Source organism: Salmo salar, chromosome ssa06 (genome assembly GCF_905237065.1).
Source record: "Salmo salar chromosome ssa06, Ssal_v3.1, whole genome shotgun sequence".
NCBI classification, from domain to species: Eukaryota; Metazoa; Chordata; class Actinopteri; order Salmoniformes; family Salmonidae; genus Salmo; species Salmo salar.
Window position 1 is genome coordinate 89,372,385 of NC_059447.1, and position 27,612 is coordinate 89,399,996.

Consider the following 27,612-nt stretch of genomic DNA (forward strand, 5'->3'; position numbering starts at 1 on the left):
TTACATCACCATGCAGTTGGTATAGAGGGGAGGAGAGTTACATCACCATGCAGTTGGTATAGAGACGAGGAGAGTTACATCACCATGCAGTTGGTATAGAGACAGAGGAGAGTTACATCACCATGCAGTTGGTATAGAGGGGAGGAGAGTTACATCACCATGCAGTTGGTATAGAGACAGAGGAGAGTTACATCACCATGCAGTTGGTATAGAGACAGAGGAGAGTTACATCACCATGCAGTTGGTATAGAGGGGAGGAGAGTTACATCACCATGCAGTTGGTATAGAGAGGAGGAGAGTTACATCACCATGCAGTTGGTATAGAGACAGAGGAGAGTTACATCACCATGCAGTTGGTATAGAGGGGAGGAGAGTTACATCACCATGCAGTTGGTATAGAGACAGAGGAGAGTTACATCACTATGCAGTTGGTATAGAGACAGAGGAGAGTTACATCACCATGCAGTTGGTATAGAGGGGAGGAGAGTTACATCACCATGCAGTTGGTATAGAGACAGAGGAGAGTTACATCACCATGCAGTTGGTATAGAGGGGAGGAGAGTTACATCACCATGCAGTTGGTATAGAGACGAGGAGAGTTACATCACCATGCAGTTGGTATAGAGACAGAGGAGAGTTACATCACCATGCAGTTGGTATAGAGGGGAGGAGAGTTACATCACTATGCAGTTGGTATAGAGACAGAGGAGAGTTACATCACCATGCAGTTGGTATAGAGACAGAGGAGAGTTACATCACCATGCAGTTGGTATAGAGAGGAGGAGAGTTACATCACCATGCAGTTGGTATAGAGAGGAGGAGAGTTACATCACCATGCAGTTGGTATAGAGACAGAGGAGAGTTACATCACCATGCAGTTGGTATAGAGGGGAGGAGAGTTACATCACCATGCAGTTGGTATAGAGACAGAGGAGAGTTACATCACTATGCAGTTGGTATAGAGACAGAGGAGAGTTACATCACCATGCAGTTGGTATAGAGGGGAGGAGAGTTACATCACCATGCAGTTGGTATAGAGACAGAGGAGAGTTACATCACCATGCAGTTGGTATAGAGACAGAGGCAGTTGGTATAGAGGGGAGGAGAGTTACATCACCATGCAGTTGGTATAGAGACAGAGGAGAGTTACATCACCATGCAGTTGGTATAGAGACAGAGGAGAGTTACATCACCATGCAGTTGGTATAGAGGGGAGGAGAGTTACATCACCATGCAGTTGGTATAGAGGGGAGGAGAGTTACATCACCATGCAGTTGGTATAGAGACAGAGGAGAGTTACATCACTATGCAGTTGGTATAGAGACAGAGGAGAGTTACATCACCATGCAGTTGGTATAGAGGGAGAGGAGAGTTACATCACCATGCAGTTGGTATAGAGAGGAGGAGAGTTACATCACCATGCAGTTGGTATAGAGACAGAGGAGAGTTACATCACCATGCAGTTGGTATAGAGACAGAGGAGAGTTACATCACCATGCAGTTGGTATAGACACAGAGGAGAGTTACATCACCATGCAGTTGGTATAGAGACAGAGGAGAGTTACATCACTATGCAGTTGGTATAGAGACAGAGGAGAGTTACATCACCATGCAGTTGGTATAGAGACAGAGGAGAGTTACATCACCATGCAGTTGGTATAGAGGGGAGGAGAGTTACATCACCATGCAGTTGGTATAGAGACAGAGGAGAGTTACATCACTATGCAGTTGGTATAGAGGGGAGGAGAGTTACATCACTATGCAGTTGGTATAGAGACAGAGGAGAGTTACATCACCATGCAGTTGGTATAGAGACAGAGGAGAGTTACATCACTATGCAGTTGGTATAGAGGGGAGGAGAGTTACATCACCATGCAGTTGGTATAGAGGGGAGGAGAGTTACATCACTATGCAGTTGGTATAGAGACAGAGGAGAGTTACATCACTATGCAGTTGGTATAGAGACAGAGGAGAGTTACATCACCATGCAGTTGGTATAGAGACAGAGGAGAGTTACATCACCATGCAGTTGGTATAGAGGGGAGGAGAGTTACATCACCATGCAGTTGGTATAGAGACAGAGGAGAGTTACATCACTATGCAGTTGGTATAGAGACAGAGGAGAGTTACATCACCATGCAGTTGGTATAGAGGGGAGGAGAGTTACATCACCATGCAGTTGGTATAGAGACAGAGGAGAGTTACATCACCATGCAGTTGGTATAGAGACAGAGGAGAGTTACATCACTATGCAGTTGGTATAGAGGGGAGGAGAGTTACATCACCATGCAGTTGGTATAGAGACAGAGGAGAGTTACATCACTATGCAGTTGGTATAGAGGGGAGGAGAGTTACATCACCATGCAGTTGGTATAGAGACAGAGGAGAGTTACATCACCATGCAGTTGGTATAGAGGGGAGGAGAGTTACATCACCATGCAGTTGGTATAGAGACAGAGGAGAGTTACATCACTATGCAGTTGGTATAGAGACAGAGGAGAGTTACATCACTATGCAGTTGGTATAGAGGGGAGGAGAGTTACATCACCATGCAGTTGGTATAGCGACAGAGGAGAGTTACATCACCATGCATTTGGTATAGAGACAGAGGAGAGTTACATCACCATGCAGTTGGTATAGAGGGGAGGAGAGTTACATCACCATGCAGTTGGTATAGAGACAGAGGAGAGTTACATCACCATGCAGTTGGTATAGAGGGGAGGAGAGTTACATCACCATGCAGTTGGTATAGAGGGGAGGAGAGTTACATCACCATGCAGTTGGTATAGAGAGAGGAGAGTTACATCACCATGCAGTTGGTATAGAGACAGAGGAGAGTTACATCACCATGCAGTTGGTATAGAGGGGGAGGAGAGTTACATCACCATGCAGTTGGTATAGAGACAGAGGAGAGTTACATCACTATGCAGTTGGTATAGAGACGAGGAGAGTTACATCACCATGCAGTTGGTATAGAGAGAGGAGAGTTACATCACCATGCAGTTGGTATAGAGGGGAGGAGAGTTACATCACCATGCAGTTGGTATAGAGACAGAGGAGAGTTACATCACTATGCATTTGGTATAGAGACAGAGGAGAGTTACATCACCATGCAGTTGGTATAGAGACAGAGGAGAGTTACATCACCATGCAGTTGGTATAGAGGGGAGGAGAGTTACATCACCATGCAGTTGGTATAGAGACAGAGGAGAGTTACATCACCATGCAGTTGGTATAGAGGGGAGGAGAGTTACATCACCATGCAGTTGGTATAGAGACAGAGGAGAGTTACATCACTATGCAGTTGGTATAGAGACAGAGGAGAGTTACATCACCATGCAGTTGGTATAGAGAGAGAGGAGAGTTACATCACCATGCAGTTGGTATAGAGGGGAGGAGAGTTACATCACCATGCAGTTGGTATAGAGACAGAGGAGAGTTACATCACCATGCAGTTGGTATAGAGGGGAGGAGAGTTACATCACCATGCAGTTGGTATAGAGACAGAGGAGAGTTACATCACCATGCAGTTGGTATAGAGACAGAGGAGAGTTACATCACCATGCAGTTGGTATAGAGAGGAGGAGAGTTACATCACTATGCAGTTGGTATAGAGACAGAGGAGAGTTACATCACCATGCAGTTGGTATAGAGGGGAGGAGAGTTACATCACTATGCAGTTGGTATAGAGACAGAGGAGAGTTACATCACTATGCAGTTGGTATAGAGACAGAGGAGAGTTACATCACCATGCAGTTGGTATAGACACAGAGGAGAGTTACATCACCATGCAGTTGGTATAGAGACAGAGGAGAGTTACATCACTATGCAGTTGGTATAGAGATAGAGGAGAGTTACATCACTATGCAGTTGGTATAGAGGGGAGGAGAGTTACATCACCATGCAGTTGGTATAGAGACAGAGGAGAGTTACATCCCCATGCAGTTGGTATAGAGGGGAGGAGAGTTACATCACCATGCAGTTGGTATAGAGACAGAGGAGAGTTACATCACTATGCAGTTGGTATAGAGGGGAGGAGAGTTACATCACTATGCAGTTGGTATAGAGGGGAGGAGAGTTACATCACCATGCAGTTGGTATAGAGACAGAGGAGAGTTACATCACTATGCAGTTGGTATTGAGGGGAGGAGAGTTACATCACCATGCAGTTGGTATAGAGGGGAGGAGAGTTACATCACCATGCAGTTGGTATAGAGACAGAGGAGAGTTACATCACCATGCAGTTGGTATAGAGGGGAGGAGAGTTACATCACCATGCAGTTGGTATAGAGACAGAGGAGAGTTACATCACTATGCAGTTGGTATAGAGACAGAGGAGAGTTACATCACCATGCAGTTGGTATAGACACAGAGGAGAGTTACATCACCATGCAGTTGGTATAGAGACAGAGGAGAGTTACATCACTATGCAGTTGGTATAGAGACAGAGGAGAGTTACATCACTATGCAGTTGGTATAGAGACAGAGGAGAGTTACATCACCATGCAGTTGGTATAGAGGGGAGGAGAGTTACATCACCATGCAGTTGGTATAGAGACAGAGGAGAGTTACATCACCATGCAGTTGGTATAGAGAGGAGGAGAGTTACATCACTATGCAGTTGGTATAGAGGGGAGGAGAGTTACATCACCATGCAGTTGGTATAGAGACAGAGGAGAGTTACATCACTATGCAGTTGGTATTGAGGGGAGGAGAGTTACATCACCATGCAGTTGGTATAGAGACAGAGGAGAGTTACATCACCATGCAGTTGGTATAGAGACAGAGGAGAGTTACATCACCATGCAGTTGGTATAGAGACAGAGGAGAGTTACATCACCATGCAGTTGGTATAGAGGGGAGGAGAGTTACATCACCATGCAGTTGGTATAGAGACAGAGGAGAGTTACATCACCATGCAGTTGGTATAGAGGGAGGAGAGTTACATCACCATGCAGTTGGTATAGAGGGGAGGAGAGTTACATCACCATGCAGTTGGTATAGAGACAGAGGAGAGTTACATCACCATGCAGTTGGTATAGAGACAGAGGAGAGTTACATCACTATGCAGTTGGTATAGAGGGGAGGAGAGTTACATCACCATGCAGTTGGTATAGAGACAGAGGAGAGTTACATCACTATGCAGTTGGTATAGAGGGGAGGAGAGTTACATCACCATGCAGTTGGTATAGAGACAGAGGAGAGTTACATCACCATGCAGTTGGTATAGAGACAGAGGAGAGTTACATCACCATGCAGTTGGTATAGAGACGAGGAGAGTTACATCACTATGCAGTTGGTATAGAGACAGAGGAGAGTTACATCACTATGCAGTTGGTATAGAGACAGAGGAGAGTTACATCACCATGCAGTTGGTATAGACACAGAGGAGAGTTACATCACCATGCAGTTGGTATAGAGACAGAGGAGAGTTACATCACCATGCAGTTGGTATAGAGATAGAGGAGAGTTACATCACTATGCAGTTGGTATAGAGACAGAGGAGAGTTACATCACCATGCAGTTGGTATAGAGGGGAGGAGAGTTACATCACCATGCAGTTGGTATAGAGACAGAGGAGAGTTACATCACTATGCAGTTGGTATAGAGGGGAGGAGAGTTACATCACCATGCAGTTGGTATAGAGGGGAGGAGAGTTACATCACCATGCAGTTGGTATAGAGACAGAGGAGAGTTACATCACTATGCAGTTGGTATTGAGGGGAGGAGAGTTACATCACCATGCAGTTGGTATAGAGGGGAGGAGAGTTACATCACCATGCAGTTGGTATAGAGGGGAGGAGAGTTACATCACTATGCAGTTGGTATAGAGACAGAGGAGAGTTACATCACTATGCAGTTGGTATAGAGACAGAGGAGAGTTACATCACCATGCAGTTGGTATAGAGACGAGGAGAGTTACATCACCATGCAGTTGGTATAGAGGGGAGGAGAGTTACATCACTATGCAGTTGGTATAGAGACAGAGGAGAGTTACATCACTATGCAGTTGGTATAGAGACAGAGGAGAGTTACATCACCATGCAGTTGGTATAGAGACAGAGGAGAGTTACATCACCATGCAGTTGGTATAGAGGGGAGGAGAGTTACATCACCATGCAGTTGGTATAGAGACAGAGGAGAGTTACATCACTACGCAGTTGGTATAGAGGGGAGGAGAGTTACATCACCATGCAGTTGGTATAGAGGGGAGGAGAGTTACATCACTATGCAGTTGGTATAGAGACAGAGGAGAGTTACATCACCATGCAGTTGGTATAGAGACAGAGGAGAGTTACATCACTATGCAGTTGGTATAGAGGGGAGGAGAGTTACATCACCATGCAGTTGGTATAGAGACAGAGGAGAGTTACATCACTATGCAGTTGGTATAGAGGGGAGGAGAGTTACATCACCATGCAGTTGGTATAGAGACAGAGGAGAGTTACATCACCATGCAGTTGGTATAGAGACAGAGGAGCGTTACATCACTATGCAGTTGGTATAGAGGGGAGGAGAGTTACATCACCATGCAGTTGGTATAGAGGGGAGGAGAGTTACATCACCATGCAGTTGGTATAGCGACAGAGGAGAGTTACATCACCATGCATTTGGTATAGAGACAGAGGAGAGTTACATCACCATGCAGTTGGTATAGAGGGGAGGAGAGTTACATCACCATGCAGTTGGTATAGAGGGGAGGAGAGTTACATCACCATGCAGTTGGTATAGAGACAGAGGAGAGTTACATCACCATGCAGTTGGTATAGAGACAGAGGCAGTTGGTATAGAGGGGAGGAGAGTTACATCACCATGCAGTTGGTATAGAGACAGAGGAGAGTTACATCACTATGCAGTTGGTATAGAGACAGAGGAGAGTTACATCACCATGCAGTTGGTATAGAGGGGAGGAGAGTTACATCACTATGCAGTTGGTATAGAGACAGAGGAGAGTTACATCACTATGCAGTTGGTATAGAGACAGAGGAGAGTTACATCACCATGCAGTTGGTATAGAGGGGAGGAGAGTTACATCACTATGCAGTTGGTATAGAGACAGAGGAGAGTTACATCACCATGCAGTTGGTATAGAGACAGAGGAGAGTTACATCACCATGCAGTTGGTATAGAGACAGAGGAGAGTTACATCACCATGCAGTTGGTATAGAGACAGAGGAGAGTTACATCACCATGCAGTTGGTATAGAGACAGAGGAGAGTTACATCACCATGCAGTTGGTATAGAGGGGAGGAGAGTTACATCACCATGCTGTTGGTATAGAGGGGAGGAGAGTTACATCACCATGCAGTTGGTATAGAGACAGAGGAGAGTTACATCACCATGCAGTTGGTATAGAGGGGAGGAGAGTTACATCACCATGCAGTTGGTATAGAGACAGAGGAGAGTTACATCACTATGCAGTTGGTATAGAGGGGAGGAGAGTTACATCACCATGCAGTTGGTATAGAGACAGAGGAGAGTTACATCACCATGCAGTTGGTATAGAGACAGAGGAGCGTTACATCACTATGCAGTTGGTATAGAGGGGAGGAGAGTTACATCACTATGCAGTTGGTATAGAGACAGAGGAGAGTTACATCACTATGCAGTTGGTATAGAGACAGAGGAGAGTTACATCACTATGCAGTTGGTATAGAGACAGAGGAGAGTTACATCACCATGCAGTTGGTATAGAGGGGAGGAGAGTTACATCACTATGCAGTTGGTATAGAGGAGAGGAGAGTTACATCACTATGCAGTTGGTATAGAGACAGAGGAGAGTTACATCACTATGCAGTTGGTATAGAGACAGAGGAGAGTTACATCACTATGCAGTTGGTATAGAGACAGAGGAGAGTTACATCACCATGCAGTTGGTATAGAGGGGAGGAGAGTTACATCACCATGCAGTTGGTATAGAGGGGAGGAGAGTTACATCACTATGTAGTTGGTATAGAGGGGAGGAGAGTTACATCACCATGCAGTTGGTATAGAGGGTAGGAGAGTTACATCACCATGCAGTTGGTATAGAGGGGAGGAGAGTTACATCACTATGCAGTTGGTATAGAGGGGAGGAGAGTTACATCACTATGCAGTTGGTATAGAGGGGAGGAGAGTTACATCACTATGCAGTTGGTATAGAGGGGAGGAGAGTTACATCACTATGCAGTTGGTATAGAGACAGAGGAGAGTTACATCACCATGCAGTTGGTATAGAGACAGAGGAGAGTTATTTCACTGTGTAGTTGCTATAGAGTTAGGGTATATGTAGTGTAGTTGCTATAGAGTTAGGCTATATGTAGTGTAGTTGCTATAGAGTTAGGGTATATGTAGTGTAGTTGCTATAGAGTTAGGGTATATATAGTGTAGTTGCTATAGAGTTAGGGTATATATAGTGTAGTTGTTATTGAGTTAGGGTATATGTAGTGTAGTTGCTATAGAGTTAGGGTATATATAGTGTAGTTGTTATTGAGTTAGGGTATATGTAGAGTGGCTGATGTTCATTATGTCTAGGATCCAGGATTCACAGTGGAATAATAAGCTCAGGGTTAAGCCTGGATTGAGTCTGAGACTCTGCAAGTTATTTTCCTCTGAAAAGACAATGTTTATCAAGTATTACATAATTGAGACCCACATGTACACTTCCTTCCCTCCGTCAGTGTTGATGATCTGTTTTCCGTATTTACCCAGACTGAGGAGGGTGATCACTACCGTGCCGGGCAGCACTAAGGCAGAGGACATAGATCAAACAAAAAAGGTAAGTAGTATATTCAATTCTTTAACCATTTGCAAAAAAATACTGACACTCAATTGACTCAGTTGGACCCCCAGGCACAGGTTCAAGGCTTCAAATCCCTCCCCCAAAGTCACTACACTATCAATACATCATAATCCATAACATCCCGAAAATGGCCTTACCTAACTTTATCTCCTTCAAAACCTCCAGTAGCTATCGCAACCTGATTATCAGACCACTCACCCCACCCGGCGATGCAGACTTTCATGATGTAGCGCGGTATGGGGACGGAGCCTGACTTGTAGAGCTGCTGACATAGGTGGAAGGCCTCCATGGCAAACCAGGTGAAGGTGGCCAGCATAGAGTAATGCATGGCTGCAGCCATCACCTGGCAGCCCACTGGGCTCCGCAGACTGGCCACCCACCCGTTGGTCAGGAAGGTGACGTTGAGCATGAACATGGACAGAAACAGTTGGATCAGGATCTGGGTGGTATTGCTCGACTTTGCCTTCCTGGAGGTCACATACAGGTTACAAGTTAGTAGGTCAAAGTTCAAGGGGTTTGTAGGTCAAGGGACACTCAGTAGGTGGCCTGAGTCGTGAATTGACTATATCATAAAACATTTTATGAAAACCAAAAAGAACCTTTTTTTGGTCTTAATTAAAGGTTAGGCACAAAGTTAGCAGTGTGGTTAAGTTTAAAATCAGTTTTCAGGTCAATGGAGGCCATTGCTACATGTAGAGATTGGCTGGCCATGAGCTTTGTTTAATATCCACACTCTCTCAGATCTCCTCCTCCAATCCGCTTTGAAAAAGAATCGAGGAAACAAGGATGGAGGAAAGCAAGGATTTGACAGCTAGTATGTTTTCAGATACAGCTTTGTTGACCAGTACCATAATGACAGTGGGCGGAGCTACCTACCTTAGCAGGAAGTAGTGACCAGTACCATAATGACAGTGGGCAGAGCTACCTACCTTAGCAGGAAGTAGTGACCAGTACCATAATGACAGTGGGCAGAGCTACCTACCTTAGCAGGAAGTAGTGACCAGTACCATAATGACAGTGGGCAGAGCTACCTACCTTAGCAGGAAGTAGTGACCAGTACCATAATGACAGTGGGCAGAGCTACCTACCTTAGCAGGAAGTAGTGACCAGTACCATAATGACAGTGGGCAGAGCTACCTACCTTAGCAGGAAGTAGTGACCAGTGCCATAATGACAGTGGGCAGAGCTACCTACCTTAGCAGGAAGTAGTGACCAGTACCATAATGACAGTGGGCAGAGCTACCTACCTTAGCAGGAAGTAGTGACCAGTACCATAATGACAGTGGGCAGAGCTACCTACCTTAGCAGGAAGTAGTGACCAGTACCATAATGACAGTGGGCAGAGCTACCTACCTTAGCAGGAAGTAGTGACCAGTGCCATAATGACAGTGGGCAGAGCTACCTACCTTAGCAGGAAGTAGTGACCAGTACCATAATGACAGTGGGCAGAGCTACCTACCTTAGCAGGAAGTAGTGACCAGTGCCATAATGACAGTGGGCGGAGCTACCTACTTTATCAGGAAGTGCATGAAGAGAACCACGCCCAGGAAGAACATGGACACGCCACACCCCACATAGGTGATGTAGGTGAGAGAGTTCAGATCGCCGTCTGAGATAGTCTGGTTTGGAGGGGACTGAATGAGGAACACAGGTTAGTGATGAACAGATTCATGTATTAGAAATCTTTATTGTTTTACTATTTCAAATAGATCTGCTTAGAATTTAAATGAAAGAAGCAACAATCTGGAGCATATGCAACATTACTAAATCAAATCCAATGTTATTTGTCACATGCTTGGTAAACAACAGGTGTAGACTAACAGTGAAATGCTGACTTACGGCCCTTCCCAACAATACAGTAAATGGTAAAAGAATCGGGTTGCAAAATTCTGGTAACTTTCCCCAAATCCCAAGGTTTTCCAGAAATCCAGGTTTGAAGATGAGGATTTGTAGAAAACCTGGGAATTTTGGGAACATTACTTGAATTTTGCCACCCTATAAGAGAACGAGGGAACCTTACCATTAGCACAGCAAAGAAAGTCAGGTGTGTACACTTGCAGGTTATGTTGTCCCCTTTCACAACGGTCAAACAGCCATAGTCTGTCCAGTTGGGTTGACTCCCTATGAAGGGGGAAAAATGGTGAGAATCGGATACTACATACTATGATGTGCCATGTATAGTGCTTACTACAGTCTACTAGCTACTCGCTATGCTTACTTAATGGAAGTATGCCATTCCAAACCTTACCTTGTATAGTATGAAAATCAGTTAGGAAAAGTAATGGCAGCTAAATACCTTCACCGTTCCATGACTGGCACGATGGAATGGCTCCCCCCTGGTGGAAAACAAAGTAGTGCATTATGGGTAGAGCTGATGTACTCAAAGTATTTAGAAGAAGTGTTTCACACCAAATGCAGCAAATTTGGGGGGTTAGCTCAACTCAGATTCAACCCAGGTTCCGGTGTAAAGTCTATCTTATTTTGCCTGTATATTCTGTTTATTGTGGCAGTACCATTTCACCAGGTCAAATTCCTGCAACATGTAAATGTACTTGGTGATTCTGTCAGACTGTCAGTCCAACCCCTCAGCTACTACACCAAGAGGTATGAACTTAACCTTTTGATCAGTCTGTGTGTCATGTTCCTCAGCCTACAGTAGTACATCTATGGGACATTTTCAAAGCTACTTTTCCCTCTTAGGGCCAATGTATACATTATATCCCACATACTTGTTTGTAACTTAACAGGCATTAGTAAAGCACATCGTCATTTACCTTCTGGACGTTTAGAAAATTAAGATTTATGTTGTCGGTTAAATTGCCGATGAAACAGCCCATCTCGATCGCTACCACTTCGTTATGCAGAACTGTGCTGTTGTTTACATCCTGGAAGAAAGAGAGTGCATGACAACCATAGCACCCCTAGGATTGCAAAATTCCAATAACCTTCCCAAAATGCTCTGGTTTTCCAGAAATACCAGTTGGAAAACTCCAGGAAAGTGGAATGTAGGGAATCCAGAATCCAGGATTTCTGGAAAATTGGGACCAGAATTCTGCGACCCTAGTGGCACTACACCAACTATCCTTTGATTTTCTTAATTCAGTGAAAGGACGATTGAAGTCTTAGACATACCTTGGACATGTTGGGGAATCGGAAAACACCGGCAAATGCACTGCCGTTGCTTAAGTTGTAGGCCTTTTCAAATGCTTCCTTTGTGACTGATATAGACCTAGAGAAGCCACCCAGAGACTTCCGATCTCCCACAATCTGAACAACAACAAACGAGAACAAAGTCAGACACACAGAGGCTTGTACAAATCTGCTAACTTTACCAAAATGTCTAGATTTTCCAGAAATCTATAGGTTGGAGGATTCCGGATTTCCTGCTTATTGCCTCCTGATTCCAAGGATCTTCCAACCGGGTTTTGTGGAAGACCAGCTAATTTGGGGAAAGTTTCAATATTTTTGCAACCCTCGACACACGTTAGTTTATCTGGACCACAGGAGGCTGTTGAGGGGAGGACGGCTCATAAAAATATGACTGGAAAGGAGCAAATGGAATGGCATCAAATGGAAACCATGTGTTTGATGTATTTGATACCATTCCACTGATTCTGCTCCAGCTATCCCCAATTAAGGTGCCACCAACCTCCTGTGGACCTCACTATGTTTGGGCTTAATACTATGTAATACTGATACCAGAACCATACCCAGCTACAGCCATACCCAGCTACAACCATACCCAGCTACAGCCATACCCAGCTACAACCATACCCAGCTACAGCCATACCCAGCTACAGCCATACCCAGCTACAGCCATACCCAGCTACAACCATACCCAGCTACAGCCATACCCAGCTACAGCCATACCCAGCTACAACCATACCCAGCTACAGCCATACCCAGCTACAACCATACCCAGCTACATCCATACCCAGCTACAGCCATACCCAGCTACAGCCATACCCAGCTACAGCCATACCCAGCTACAGCCATACCCAGCTACAGCCATACCCAGCTACAGCCATACCCAGCTACAGCCATACCCAGCTACAACCATACCCAGCTACAACCATACCCAGCTACAGCCATACCCAGCTACAGCCATACCCAGCTACAACCATACCCAGCTACAGCCATACCCAGCTACAACTACAGCCATACCCAGCTACAGCCATACCCAGCTACAGCCATACCCAGCTACAACCATACCCAGCTACAACCATACCCAGCTACAACTACAGCCATACAACCATACCCAGCTACAGCCATACCCAGCTACAACCATACCCAGCTACAGCCATACCCAGCTACAGCAATACCCAGCTACAAGCATACCCAGCTACAGCCATACCCAGCTACAGCCATACCCAGCTACAGCCATACCCAGCTACAGCCATACCCAGCTACAGCCATACCCAGCTACAACTACAGCCATACCCAGCTACAGCCATACCCAGCTACAGCCATACCCAGCTACAACCATACCCAGCTACAACCATACCCAGCTACAACTACAGCCATACAACCATACCCAGCTACAGCCATACCCAGCTACAACCATACCCAGCTACAGCCATACCCAGCTACAGCCATACCCAGCTACAACCATACCCAGCTACAGCCATACCCAGCTACAGCCATACCCAGCTACAGCCATACCCAGCAACAGCCATACCCAGCTACAACCATACCCAGCTACAACTACAGCCATACAACCATACCCAGCTACAGACATACCCAGCTACAACCATACCCAGCTACAACCATACCCAGCTACAGCCATACCCAGCTACAGCCATACCCAGCTACAGCCATACCCAGCTACAGCCATACCCAGCTACAGCCATACCCAGCTACAACCATACCCAGCTACAACCATACCCAGCTACAGCCATACCCAGCTACAGCCATACCCAGCTACAGCCATACCCAGCTACAACCATACCCAGCTACAGCCATACCCAGCTACAGCCATACCCAGCTACAACCATACCCAGCTACAGCCATACCCAGCTACAGCCATACCCAGCTACAGCCATACCCAGCAACAGCCATACCCAGCTACAACCATACCCAGCTACAGCTACAGCCATACCCAGCTACAACCATACCCAGCTACAGCCATACCCAGCTACAGCCATACCCAGCTACAGCCATACCCAGCTACAGCCATACCCAGCTACAGCCATACCCAGCTACAGCCATACCCAGCAACAGCCATACCCAGCTACAACCATACCCAGCTACAGCCATACCCAGCTACAACCATACCCAGCTACAACTACAGCCATACAACCATACCCAGCTACAGCCATACCCAGCTACAGCCATACCCAGCTACAGCCATACCCAGCTACAGCCATAGCAGCTACAGCCATACCCAGCTACAGCCATACCCAGCTACAGCCATACCCAGCTACAACCATACAACCATACCCGGCAACAGCCATACCCAGCTACAGCCATACAACCATACCCAGCTACAGCCATACCCAGCTACAGCCATACAACCATACCCAGCTACAGCCATACCCAGCTACAGCCATACCCAGCTACAGCCATACACAGCTACAACCATACAACCATACCCGGCAACAGCCATACCCAGCTACAGCCATACAACCATACCCAGCTACAGCCATACCCAGCTACAGCCATACCCAGCTACAGCCATACCCGGCTACAGCCATACAACCATACCCGGCTACAGCCATACCCAGCTACAGCCATACCCAGCTACAGCCATACCGAGCTACAGCCATACCCAGCTACAGCCATACCCAGCTACAGCTACAGCCATACCCAGCTACAGCCATACCCAGCTACAGCCATACCCAGCTACAACCATACCCAGCTACAGCCACAGCCATACCCAGCTACAGCCATACCCAGCTACAGCCATACCCAGCTACAGCCATACCCAGCTACAACCATACCCAGCTACAGCCATACCCAGCTACAGCCATACCCAGCTACAGCCATACCCAGCTACAGCTACAGCCATACCCAGCTACAGCCATACCCAGCTACAGCCATACCCAGCTACAACCATACCCAGCTACAGCCACAGCCATACCCAGCTACAGCCATACCCAGCTACAGCCATACCCAGCTACAACCATACCCAGCTACAGCCATACCCAGCTACAGCCATACCCAGCTACAGCCATACCCAGCTACAACCATACCCAGCTACAGCCATACCCAGCTACAGCCATACCCTAGTTGACCACACCTGTCAGACCTCAAATGTCTCAGATATGAAAGTCTGACCTCTGCCCAACTTTAAAAAGGTGACTAATGCCTAATGTTGCAAAGCAAATGTGCCTATGGGACATTAAAGCATTTTAAAAATTTTGTCCATCCATTCATACAGAAATACACCCACCTTAATGCCGGAGTTGGAAGAGTACCCAAAGGAGACTTCCTCGATGTCGATCCTTTCTTTGGGCTTCACTATGACCCCAGTGACCGAGCCCATCGTCACAGAAGCTGAGGACTCATTCATCATACTGACCAGAGAGGCGATATCTTTCATGACCTTCCTGTGGAGAGGAGTACAGCGTCCAGTCACACATCTATAGAATACAGCAGGGATATTCATATTTGGACCTCGAAGGCAGTTCCACTGCTGATTTTCATTCTTCCCCTCTAATCAGAGACTGTTTTAGACCTGGGACACCAGGTGGGTGCAATTACTTATCAGGTAGAACAGAAAACCAGCAGGCTCCAGACCTCCAGGCTGGGATTTGAATATCCCTTTAATACAGTCTACATATTAGGACAGTTCACACAGCCACGGTCTTTAACAACTGGTCCCGTGTGGCTCAGTTGGTAGAGCATGGTGTTTGCAACGCTAGGGTTGTGGGTTCGATTCCCACGGGGGACCAGTAGGGGAATTTTTTTAAATAAAATGTATGCATTCACTACTGTAAGTGGCTCTGGATAAGAGCGACTGCTAAATGACTAAAATGTAAATGTAACAATATCCGTGAGGAGGAAGTTTAACCAGAGATTTAGTGACACCGCGATACACGCACTTCATGCAATTCAATCTAGGGGGTGATTGAAGCGTCACTTATTTACAATGTTTCTTTGTGTTAGTTCACAGGGCAGCTTTTCTTGCGAGGGGAAAATATTGCCCTATAAGTACATTTCCAAGCCTGGCAAGTGTGACAGCAAGTGCTTGTTTGGATACTGTTATAAGTTCTCTAAAAAATTACATTTATAGGGGTGGATTCCCGGCCAGCGATTAAACCTAATCTTGGACCTAGAAGCACTTTCAATGGATAATCTCCATTGAACATGTTTTATAGTCCTGGATTAGGTGTCATCTTTGTCCAGGAAGCTGGCCCTATGAATGACATAATAATAATAATAATAATAATAATAGATATGATTGAGTAATTCTTACGAAGCCTTTTCACCATCGATGTGAACTCCATTTCCAGTGTCAAAGATCGCTGGAGGAGGCAACTCTTCCGCAGGGTCTTTGATTGGTTCATTACAGTTGAAACAGAAGCTCCCTGGTGCTGTTACGTTGATGATGAACTTATCTTGGTTTCTGGAGTCTAAGAAAATATCTAAAAACAAACACACCATTTCTCTTTCATATATTTTTGAGGTGTTCTCACTTTATTTAGACGGAAAGGAAATCAGAGGGGGAGAAGGAGAACAAGTGGGAAGGGATTGAACCCTGGCCTCTGGTGGGTTGTGGTGTTACCACTTCCCCACAGCTCTGCAGAGACTGACCATTTATAAACCAACACCTTCCATCAAGAGCATGCTGCTGTGTTTGAATTACAGTATAGTGATTAGTGAATAGGTCCTAATCCAGGCGCTTGTCATCTCCCGTCTGGACAACTGCAACTCGCTGTTGGCTGGGCTCCCCGTTTGTGCCATCAAACCCCTTGCAATTAATCCAGAACGTTGCAGATCGCCTGGTGTTCTCCCATGTCATTCTCTGTACGTGTATTCATGGATGCCATGGGAAGCCAGGCTTCCTCAAATATTTTGACCAATAAAATATATTAAAATGATAAAATAATTCATCTTACATCTCTCTTTGTGTTTTAATCATTTTTCGTCAATTCGCGAGTCGCTGAATCTCACAGGAGACATAATCAGAGCGAGGGGAAACAGCGCCTCCTCCGTCTCAGTATGTGTAGCCCATGTATCTGATGCTGTCTGGACAGTGAAACAGCACCTCTCTGTCTCAGTATGTGTAGACCATGTATCTGATGCTGTCTGGACAGTGAAACAGCACCTCTCTGTCTCAGTATGTGTAGACCATGTATCTGATGCTGTCTGGACAGTGAAACAGCACCTCTCTGTCTCAGTATGTGTAGACGTATCTGATGCTGTCTGGACAGTGAAACAGCACCTCTCTGTCTCAGTATGTGTAGACCATGTATCTGATGCTGTCTGGACAGTGAAACAGCACCTCTCTGTCTCAGTATGTGTAGCCCATGTATCTGATGCTGTCTGATCAGTGAAACAGCACCTCTCTGTCTCAGTATGTGTAGCCCATGTATCGGATCCTGTCTGGACAGTGAAACAGCACCTCTCTGTCTCAGTATGTGTAGTTCATGTATCGGATGCTGTCTGGACCAAAAGAGTATAACTTGTTGCCGCTGTAGCATTTGATTGATTGATGCCAGCAAGCATTTGGCCTCACTTGATAAAATAAATATATAAGATAATTATCCAGATAATTGCCCCCCCCCCCACCTACATTCCGGTTAGCGTTGTGAAGCATTAACAAAATAAACACGGAATATGTTGATACACACCGAAAGCCGGGACTCCACAGATCATGAGGATATCTTATTTGTCTGCCTGTGACCTACCGTTATCGATCACCAGCCCCGAGAGTCAAAATGTTTATTTCACACAACGTTTTCACCAAACAGCAAACTTCTTACAAGGTAAGCTTAGATTTGGTCTGTGTTTGAGCTATAATTACATGGGAGCTATCAAATGAATCGTTAGATTGGTAGGAACAAATCTAGCCTATTGATGATGTATGACTTGATGGCAATATCGAATGTCCAGTGAGTGACTATATCTTTATGCATCAAAAATATGATGTTGCCTGCTTAAGCTCTGTAGTCATCCCATCTATATCCCCTGTATGTCTCCGACACCACAACAATGTTTGAGAGAGGTTGGTGTTGTAGAAAGTTAGTTTTTTTATAGTGAACAATAACTTTTAGCCACATCCAGTGTGCAAAACCAGTGCAATTACAACATTAGGACACTTGAATTTACCCTGGATACCCCATAACACCACCACAATGTTTGAGTGAGGTTGATATGGTAGAAATTGTATTTTTATACAGAACAAATAGCATTTAGGGATTGTGTATATGTAATAGGACTGGAATTAGCTGCCACTTTGGAGAGGTTTAGGGACACTTTGGAAACATCCCGTGACCACACCTGACACCACTTACTAAAACATCTGCCCATTTCTAGTTGTTAGGTCTATCAATCCCATTTCTAGTTGTTAGGTCTATCAATCCCATTTCTAGTTGTTAGGTCTATCAATCCCATTTCTAGTTGTTAGGTCTATCAATCCCATGTCTAGATGTTAGGTCTATCAATCCCATTTCTAGTTGTTAGGTCTATCAATCCCTTTTCTAGTTGTTAGGTCTATCAATCCCATGTCTAGTTGTTAGGTCTATCAATCCCATTTCTAGTTGTTAGGTCTATCAATCCCATTTCTAGTTGTTAGGTCTATCAATCCCATTTCTAGTTGTTAGGTCTATCAATCCCATTTCTAGTTGTTAGGTCTATCAATCCCATTTCTAGTTGTTAGGTCTATCAATCCCATTTCTAGTTGTCAGGTCTATCAATCCCATTTCTAGTTGTCAGGTCTATCAATCCCATTTCTAGTTGTTAGGTCTATCAATCCCATTTCTAGTTGTTAGGTCTATCAATCCCATTTTTCTGATATTGTTCACAATGTTGTGGAAGCCGTCTGATGTGTTTCCAGCTCTAGTCATCAATAATTCACTTATAGCTTGTCAATAAAAGATAAATAAAATAAAAAAAACGGTTATTTAGTGTGTGTTTGATCTTGTGTATTCTGAACTATGTAACTCCTATCTACAGTGAGGGAAAAAAGTATTTGATCCCCTGCTGATTTTGTACGTTTGCCAACTGACAAAGAAATGATCAGTCTATAATTTTAATGGTAGGTTTATTTGAACAGTGAGAGACAGAATAACAACAAAAAAATCCAGAAAAACGCATATCAAAAATGTTATAAAATTATTTGCATTTTAATGAGGGAAATAAGTATTTGACCCCCTCTCAATCAGAAAGATTTCTGGCTCCCAGGTGTCTTTTATACAGGTAACGAGCTGAGATTAGGAGCACACTCTTAAAGGGAGTGCTCCTAATCTCAGCTTGTTACCTGTATAAAAGACACCTGTCCACAGAAGCAATCAATCAATCAATCAGATTCCAAACTCTCCACCATGGCCAAGACCAACGAACTCTCCAAGGATGTCAGGGACACGATTGTAGAGCTACACAAGGCTGGAATGGGCTACAAGACCATCACCAAGCAGCTTGGTGAGAAGGTGACAACAGTTGGTGCGATTATTCACAAATGGAAGAAACACAAAAGAACTGTCAATCTCCCTCGGCCTGGGGCTCCATGCAAGATCTCACCTCGTGGAGTTGCAATGATCATGAGAACGGTGAGGAATCAGCCAAGAACTACACGGGAGGATCTTGTCAATGATCTCAAGGCAGCTGGGACCATAGTCACCAAGAAAACAATTGGTAACACACTACGCTGTGAAGGACTGAAATCTTGCAGCGCCCACAAGGTCCCCCTGCTCAAGAAAGCACATACATGCCCGTCTGAAGTTTGCCAATGAACATCTGAATGATTCAGAGGACAACTGGGTGAAAGTGTTGTGGTCAGATGAGACCAAAATGGAGCTCTTTGGCATCAACTCAACTTGCCGGGTTTGGAGGAGGAGGAATGCTGCCTATGACCCCAAGAACACCATCCCCACCGTCAAACATGGAGGTGGAAACATTATGCTTTGGGGGTGTTTTTCTGCTAAGGGGACAGGACAACTTCACCGCATCAAAGGGACGATGGACGGGGCCATGTACCGTCAAATCTTGGGTGAGAACCTCCTTCCCTCAGCCAGGGCATTGAAAATGGGTCGTGGATGGGTATTCCAGCATGACAATGACCCAAAACACACGGTCAAGGCAACAAAGGAGTGGCTCAAGAAGAAGCACATTAAGGTCCTGGAGTGGCCTAGCCAGTCTCCAGACCTTAATCCCATCCCCCAGCTCCCTCCACAGCTCCCTCCCTGTGGAGGGAGCTGAAGGTTCGAGTTGTCAAACGTCAGCCTCGAAACCTTAATGACTTGGAGAAGATCTGCAAAGAGGAGTGGGACAAAATCCCTCCTGAGATGTGTGCAAACCTGGTGGCCAACTACAAGAAACGTCTGACCTCTGTGATTGCCAACAAGGGTTTTGCCACCAAGTACTAAGTCATGTTTTGCAGAGGGGTCAAATACTTATTTCTCTCATTAAAATGCAAATCATTTTATAACATTTTTGACGTGTTTTTCTGAATTTTTTTGTTATTCTGTCTCTCACTGTTCAAATAAACCTACCATTAAAATTATAGACTGATCATTTCTTTGTCAGTGGGCAAACGTGCAAAATCAGCAGGCGATCAAATACTTTTTTCCCCTCACTGTATCTTCTGATCATTTCCTCAATCTCCCAGGTGTCTTCTTTCCAAATACACCAAGTTTTTGCATGTCAAAATCATGTAATTACACATGAATAGCAGTTTCTTTTGGGTAATGTCTATTTAGGCAGAAATCTACATTTTTCTATTACTTTTTTAAACTAAGCATATATAATAACCTTGTTGAGTTGTTGATGTTTAAATGGTGCTGGAATAGTGAAGGCGGGGCTCCTGTTGTCTTTGTTCTGACTTGCTGTAACTCTGTGGTTCTAAATCAGTAGTTGTTTAGTAAACTGTCAGAAACATTAAACTGGCTTGAACATGCTGCAGGTGATAACTTTGTATGCAATATTAGCCTTGTGGACTTCACCGATCAGATGTGGTTGTCCGGTTTAGTAATGAAACAATTGTATGTGTAGTTGAATTTATTCCACCACTGTGTGACTGTCTTTTTGTCGTCACAGACCTTATTGGATATCACGATGGCGTATGAACGAATGGGTTATAGAGCAAACAACGCAATTATCACAACTTAGGTTGTAATATGGCTTTTTTACTGGCTTGGCTTCCTCACTGATTTTACCAACAGACCGCTACTGCTCACCCCGCTCCTCCACACACTCCACTGGCTTCCAGTCAAAGCTTGCATCCACTACAAGTCCATGGTACATGCCTACGGAGTAACAAGAGGAACTGCCCCTCCCTATCTTCAGGCTATGCTCAAACCCTACACCCCAACCCGAACACTCCATTCTGCCACCTCTGGTTGATTGGCCCTCCCACCCATACTGCAGGGTACCTCCCGCTCAGCCCAGTCCAAGCTCTTCTCTGTCCTGGCACCCCAAGGGTGGAACCATCTTCCCCCACTGAAGCTAGAACAGCAGAGTTCCTGCCTAACTTCCGGAAACATCTGAAACCCTACCTCTTGAAAGGGTATCTTAAATAATCCCACAGCAAATTCTCTTGCAACAGCTCTGGTGGACATTCCTGCAGCGAGCATGCCCATTACACGCTCCCTCAAAACTTGAGACATCTGTGGCATTGTGTTGTGTGACAAAACTGCACATTTTAGAGTGACCTTTTATTGTCCCCAGCACAAGGTGCCCCTGTGTAATGACCATGCTGTTTAATCAGTTTATTTATATGCCACACCTGTCAGGTGGATGGATTATCTTGGCAAAGGAGAAATGCTCACTAACAGGGATGTAAACAAATTTGTGCACAACATTTGAGAGAAACATGTTTTTTTGTGCGTATGGAACATTTCTGTGATAATTTTTTCAGCTCATGAAACATGGGACCAACACTTTACATGTTGTGTTTGTATCTTTTGTTCAGTGTATATTTTTGTTACCTTTATTTTAGCGGGGGAGTCTCATTGAGTCCAAGGGAGCCCTGCATCTCAACAATTACATAATCACAGCAGGTTAGAACATACAGCAGGTTCTTACTTTTGCAGACCTCTTCATCATATGCCGATGTACTGCAATGTTCAGAGGTGCGGAAACAGGAGACACGGCAGTTGGCTGTGGATGGAAAATAAGGGATTCAATGTAAGGCGCGTTATAGCATGGTGCGCTTTAACAGACTTTTACAGGTAAATTACGGTTGAACCAACATGTGCGTGGGTTTACAGCGAACGCGAACTTCAGGGATAAAGCCTTTTTTTTAAATTGCAGGTTGTATAGTGAACTATAACACGGCTTGGATCGAAAGGCATTCCGCTCTCTTTCTATATGCACACATGTACATGCTGAACATAGACAGGAAGATCAATGGAAAACAAATAAAAACTTACTTTTGTTAGACTCGACGGAAGACCATTTCTCATTGTAACCTGTAACAAAATGCACTTGTTATTATTTTGACAAGAACAAGGTGATGTTCCCTGTGTTACAGAACATTTGCATCATGAATAGGAAAAGACTGCATCTTTAACCTGTAGTGTTTGTCCTGAGTGAGTCCAGTGTCTTGCTGCAATTCCATCCAACCATCACACACACAGACAATTCATTCTTCTGCTTCACGTACTTCTTCGCCATGTACAGGAAATGAGATTGATTTACTTTCTGCATCCAAAAGTCCACATCCTTGCAGTTTTCTAACAACCCAAGAAAAACAAAAAGTGAAAAAGTAATTTTAGACACATGAGATGTAAACATGTTGGTATGTAATAAGCAGTATGCAAAACTGTTGTACATGGCATGTGGAGTCATACTCACTCTGAAAGTTAGCAACACTAGTGTTGAATGAAACACTACACGTCCTTTGAAGTATGGCTGTGTTGGTTTTAGATGCGTTTCCTATTGGTGAAGAAGGGAGATGATAGACTAGCTTTGACCAAACTATGGTTAATTCTAGCTTTGGGACACAACATCGGGAGTCTGGATTGGTTGGACACCCGAAGTTGAGCATGGTCAAATCGGTTAATTCCGAAACAGGGTAATAGAAATTGGCTATACAACAAACAAATCTGGAACGACCAGGCCCGCCACTGCAGCTTGACCAAACGGAAGTTCTTCCATATTTCACATATGGTTTTCAATATCATTGTAAATCATTCCTGGCTCCTATCAATCTAAAATATATCCCATACATCACAAGCTGTAATGAAACTCACCACAACATTTTTTCAGGGTACCTGTGAAGCCAGCATCAACTATCAAACTTTTCTTATCCTTATTCAGACAATCCATGATGTCATCTGATGGTTGTTTATTTTTTCCTCGGCCTGTAAAAAAGAACACATAAGACACAGACACACAAATACAAACAAAAACAAAAAAGCATTCCAAAAGGGTTCCCCATGGGAGGACATTTTGGAGAACTCTATCTCAAATCAATTCAATTCAATGGGCTTTATTGGCATGGGAAATATGTTTACAAAGCAATCTCTCTCTCCCTCTGTCACGGCCTGACCATAGAGATCCTTATTATTCTCTATGTTTGGTTAGGTCAGGGTGTGACTCGGGTGGGAAAATCTATGTTTTCTCTTTCTTTGTTTTTGGGCCGAGTGTGGTTCCCAATCAGAGGCAGCTGTCTATCGTTGTCTCTGATTGGGAATCATACTTAGGCAGCCTGTTTTCTTCCTGTGTTTGTGGGAGGTTGTTTTCTGTTTTGTTATCTGTACCTGACGGAACTGTATGCTTTCGTTTTTCCCGTATGTTATTTTGTTTGAGAATAAAATCATGAACACTTACCACAATGCGCTTTGGTCCACTCATTCTGTTGAGTGTCGTTACCCCCTCCGTCTCTTTCCTCGACCGCTGAATGCTTGTCTATGAAAAGCCAACTGACATTTACTCCTGAGGTACTGACCTGTTACACCCTCTACAACCACTGTGATTGTTATTTGACCCTGCTGGTCATTTATGAACATTTGAACATCTTGAAGAACGATCTAGCCTTAATGGCCATGTACTCTTATAATTTCCACCCTGCACAGCCAGAAGAGGACTGGCCACCCCTCAGAGCCTGGTTCCTCTCTAGGTTTCTTTCTAGGGAGTTTTTCCTAGCCACCGTGCTTCTACACCTCCATTGCTTGCTCTTTGGGGTTTTAGCCTGGGTTTCTGTACAGCACTTTGTGACATCTGCTGATGTAAAGAGGGATTTATAAATACATTTCATTGATTGATTTTGGGTCCCAGCGAGGTACAACTCTTTTGGGTTCCTGGAAAAAAAACTGAAAACCCCTTTATAGGTTCTAGATAGAACCTTTTTTCAAACCATTGTATTAATTACAATGCATGATCTTGTTGGATTGCTTTCCCATTGAAAGGAAGGCCAAGCAATACCTTTTGATATTGTAATACAGTAATCAGGTTTGGGGTCAATTCGAATTGAATTCAGTCAATTTAGGAAATTAATTAAATTTTTATTTAAAAAAAGTTTTTATTAACAACTAAAGAGGAGAAGCTATTTATTTCAAAAGTTGTTCTACTTTTAAAATGTTAAATTCAAATCACTTCTTGAATTGAGTGACTTTAATTTGTACTGACCCCAACCCTGATAGTAATACACATGACACCTACAGTACATTTACGCTGAGTTAGTTTTAAGTTAGTTTTCTAAGTAGGCTAAGTTAGTTTTCTACTCACAAGTAGGACTCCAGAGAAGAATGACCAGGAAGCCCAGAGCCACCCAACTCTTCAGCTCCATGGTGTTTGTTTCGGCTACAAAAAAAAAAAAACCTTGGATGTGGTAACACTTGGTGTTCAGATGAAAAATCGAATTGGTAGTTCACTACAACATTTAAAAGTGAGCAGTTATTATACATTAGCATCCATCACAGGCTCTGTCGTGCACATTGACTGGACGTTACTGTGGCTGTTGTCTAGACGTTCTCATCAAAACCTTTCAGTGATTTTCATAGTTCTGAACTTTTTACCCTCAATTGTTATTTACTAAAAATGATTCATTTGGTAATGGACACAAAATATTACCATGTTTGCATTTTTGTGGCACAAAAACTCAATTTTTTTCCCACAAAATATAGCATGTTACAAACAATGCAGCCCCATGATGCCACGTTATGCTGATTGAATTCAGATATACAGTCGGATGTAGATAACAGATGTACTATTGAAGTAACAGGAGATGAAGCCTTACCTGTTTCTCGCTGTAACACCTGTAGCCACGGTCACGGGAAACAGCGGCACACGTTCTGCCGAACCGTCAAAGAATGAAAACTATGTTCTCTGACTGATCCTCCACGATGATGCCCACATGAAAATGTACATCTAAACGTGACCGTGAGTTTGCATGCCAACCCGGAGGGTCACATTTCCCTTGCAAAACTCGCACAGTGGTCAGTACACAAGCCAACAGGCACTTCTTTGTTTGTCGGTCATTATGCAAAGGATACAAAAAAAACATGGAGAAGACTATGGAAGTGTCCCAAATAGCTCCCTGTTCCCTTTATAGTGCACTACTTTCAACCAGAGCACATAGGGTTCTGGTCATATGTAGTGCACTATATAGGGATTAGGGATGCCATTTTGGGACGCTTGCGATGTCTGATCAAATAATGAGTTATACAGTGTATTGTACCCTGCATCATTTGGTAAGCAGGACAAACCTGTACCGGGGTTATAATTCTGCTGTTGGTTTTTACATTAATAAACATATTAATGGAGGGGGAAGGTAACCTAGTGGTTAGAGCGTTGGGCCAGTTACCGAAAGGTTGCTGGATCGAATCCCCGAGCTGACAAGGGAAAAAATCTGTCGTTCTGCCCCTGAACAAGGCAGTTTAACACACTGTTCCCCGGTAAGCCATCATTGAAAATAAGAATTTGTTCTTAACTGACTTGCCTAGTTAAATAAAGGTTAAATAAAATTTAATTTAAAAAATGAGGAGCTAGGCTTGAAGTCTATTCCAGGGCATGTTTCTATGAAGCCTCCTAGAGTAGGAGTGCTGATCTAGGATCAGCCCCCCCATTCATTAGGCAGACCAGATCCTAGATCAGCTGCCGCTGTCCATTCATTAGGCAGACCAGATCCTAGATCAGCTGCCGCTGTCCATTCATTAGGCAGACCAGATCCTAGATTAGCCACCCCCTGTCCATTCATTAGGCAGACCAGATCCTAGATCAGCTGCCCCATCCATTCATTAGGCAGACCAGATCCTAGATCAGCTGCCGCTGTCCATTCATTAGGCAGACCAGATCCTAGATCAGCTGCCGCTGTCCATTCATTAGGCAGACCAGATCCTAGATCAGCTGCCGCTGTCCATTCATTAGGCAGACCAGATCCTAGATCAGCTGCCGCTGTCCATTCATTAGGCAGACCAGATCCTAGATCAGCTGCCGCTGTCCATTCATTAGGCAGACCAGATCCTAGATTAGCCACCCCCTGTCCATTCATTAGGCAGACCAGATCCTAGATCAGCTGCCGCTGTCCATTCATTAGGCAGACCAGATCCTAGATCAGCTGCCGCTGTCCATTCATTAGGCAGACCAGATCCTAGATTAGCCACCCCCTGTCCATTCATTAGGCAGACCAGATCCTAGATTAGCCACCCCCTGTCCATTCATTAGGCAGACCAGATCCTAGATCAGCCGCCCTACTCTGAGATGCTTTATAAATATTGGCCCAGGTCCATTTTAGGTCTGGCAATTCAGGAAATCCTAAATTGCGAGGTGAAGTACTGTAGCCTACTTTTTTTTGTGTTAATATCCAAATCAATTCAGTAATTTTTCGAACTGAAGTTAAGAGGGGAAATTTTGTAAAACTGGAATTGGACTTTCAGTTTACTTCCTGAATTGATTGGATTTAAATTGAATTGACCCTCCTAACCTTGTCTTTAGGAATGTGCTGTGCAATGTTCTCCCAAGTCTCTGGGACTTTATGACAGTCACTGACCTCAGTTTACTCTGTGCCACGGATATGCAAAACCATTACCTGCTATCACAGATACTGGAAACATGTAAATTACACATCTAAGGGCGGTTTCCTAGACACAGACCATAAAGGTGAGCCTTTTACTAGACTAAAAAACATGTTCAATATAAAATATTGATTGAAATATCCTATTAGCCCAGTTGGCCTGATAGTCTTAAAGTGTGTTTTGGAAACCATCCGATTAATGATCTCCTCGACAAAAAACTGGTTGAATCAAAGTTGTTTCCACGTCATTTCAACAAAAAATTGAATGTGATGATGTTGAATCAATGTGAAAAATCTAATTGTATTTAAAAAAAAAATTAAAAAGTCTTCAACGTAAGGGAATTTCGTATTTTTCCACACATTTTTTATTGTTTTACCTACATCCAATGATACGGTGATATTTCTTTGTTGAATTCACGTTAAGTTGAAAATGTCAATCAACTAGACATTGAGCTGACATCTGTGCTCAATGGGGATATAGCCTGACGAATTGTCACAATTTCATATTAAGTTTTTCTTTATTAATTCCTCTTAACCTTTTGCAACACTATTACAATATACATTTCTGACACAATATGTTGATTAAATAACAAATGTTTGAAAACCATTTGAAGACAGTTTATTGGTTGTGGGGAAATGTGTAAATGTAGTAACACTCTGGTGGTTCCATGTTACATCTAAACAGACAAGCCTGTGTTTAGAATATTCAAAT

The 27,612-nt window shown here is 44.1% G+C and overlaps 1 protein-coding gene across 1 annotated transcript in view; it reads right to left on the reverse strand.

Annotated features, from left to right (window-relative positions):
• LOC106608306 (adhesion G-protein coupled receptor G2) overlaps positions 1–25,230 on the reverse strand; it is a 68,638-nt gene extending 43,408 nt beyond the window's left edge. Inside the window, exons 1-17 of the mRNA XM_014206180.2 lie at positions 25,125–25,230; positions 24,614–24,688; positions 23,717–23,794; positions 23,137–23,247; positions 22,739–22,819; positions 22,456–22,617; positions 22,315–22,353; positions 21,968–22,042; positions 16,200–16,368; positions 15,174–15,330; positions 11,915–12,049; positions 11,557–11,667; positions 11,079–11,118; positions 10,803–10,903; positions 10,295–10,416; positions 8,981–9,249; positions 8,636–8,726 (exon numbers count right to left, since the gene is read on the reverse strand). Coding sequence (XP_014061655.2) covers positions 8,636–8,726; positions 8,981–9,249; positions 10,295–10,416; positions 10,803–10,903; positions 11,079–11,118; positions 11,557–11,667; positions 11,915–12,049; positions 15,174–15,330; positions 16,200–16,368; positions 21,968–22,042; positions 22,315–22,353; positions 22,456–22,617; positions 22,739–22,819; positions 23,137–23,247; positions 23,717–23,794; positions 24,614–24,674 — 1,802 coding nt within the window. The 5' untranslated portion in view covers positions 24,675–24,688; positions 25,125–25,230. The remainder of the gene's footprint in view (positions 1–8,635; positions 8,727–8,980; positions 9,250–10,294; positions 10,417–10,802; positions 10,904–11,078; positions 11,119–11,556; positions 11,668–11,914; positions 12,050–15,173; positions 15,331–16,199; positions 16,369–21,967; positions 22,043–22,314; positions 22,354–22,455; positions 22,618–22,738; positions 22,820–23,136; positions 23,248–23,716; positions 23,795–24,613; positions 24,689–25,124) is intronic.
• Between the last annotated feature and the right edge of the window lie 2,382 nt (positions 25,231–27,612).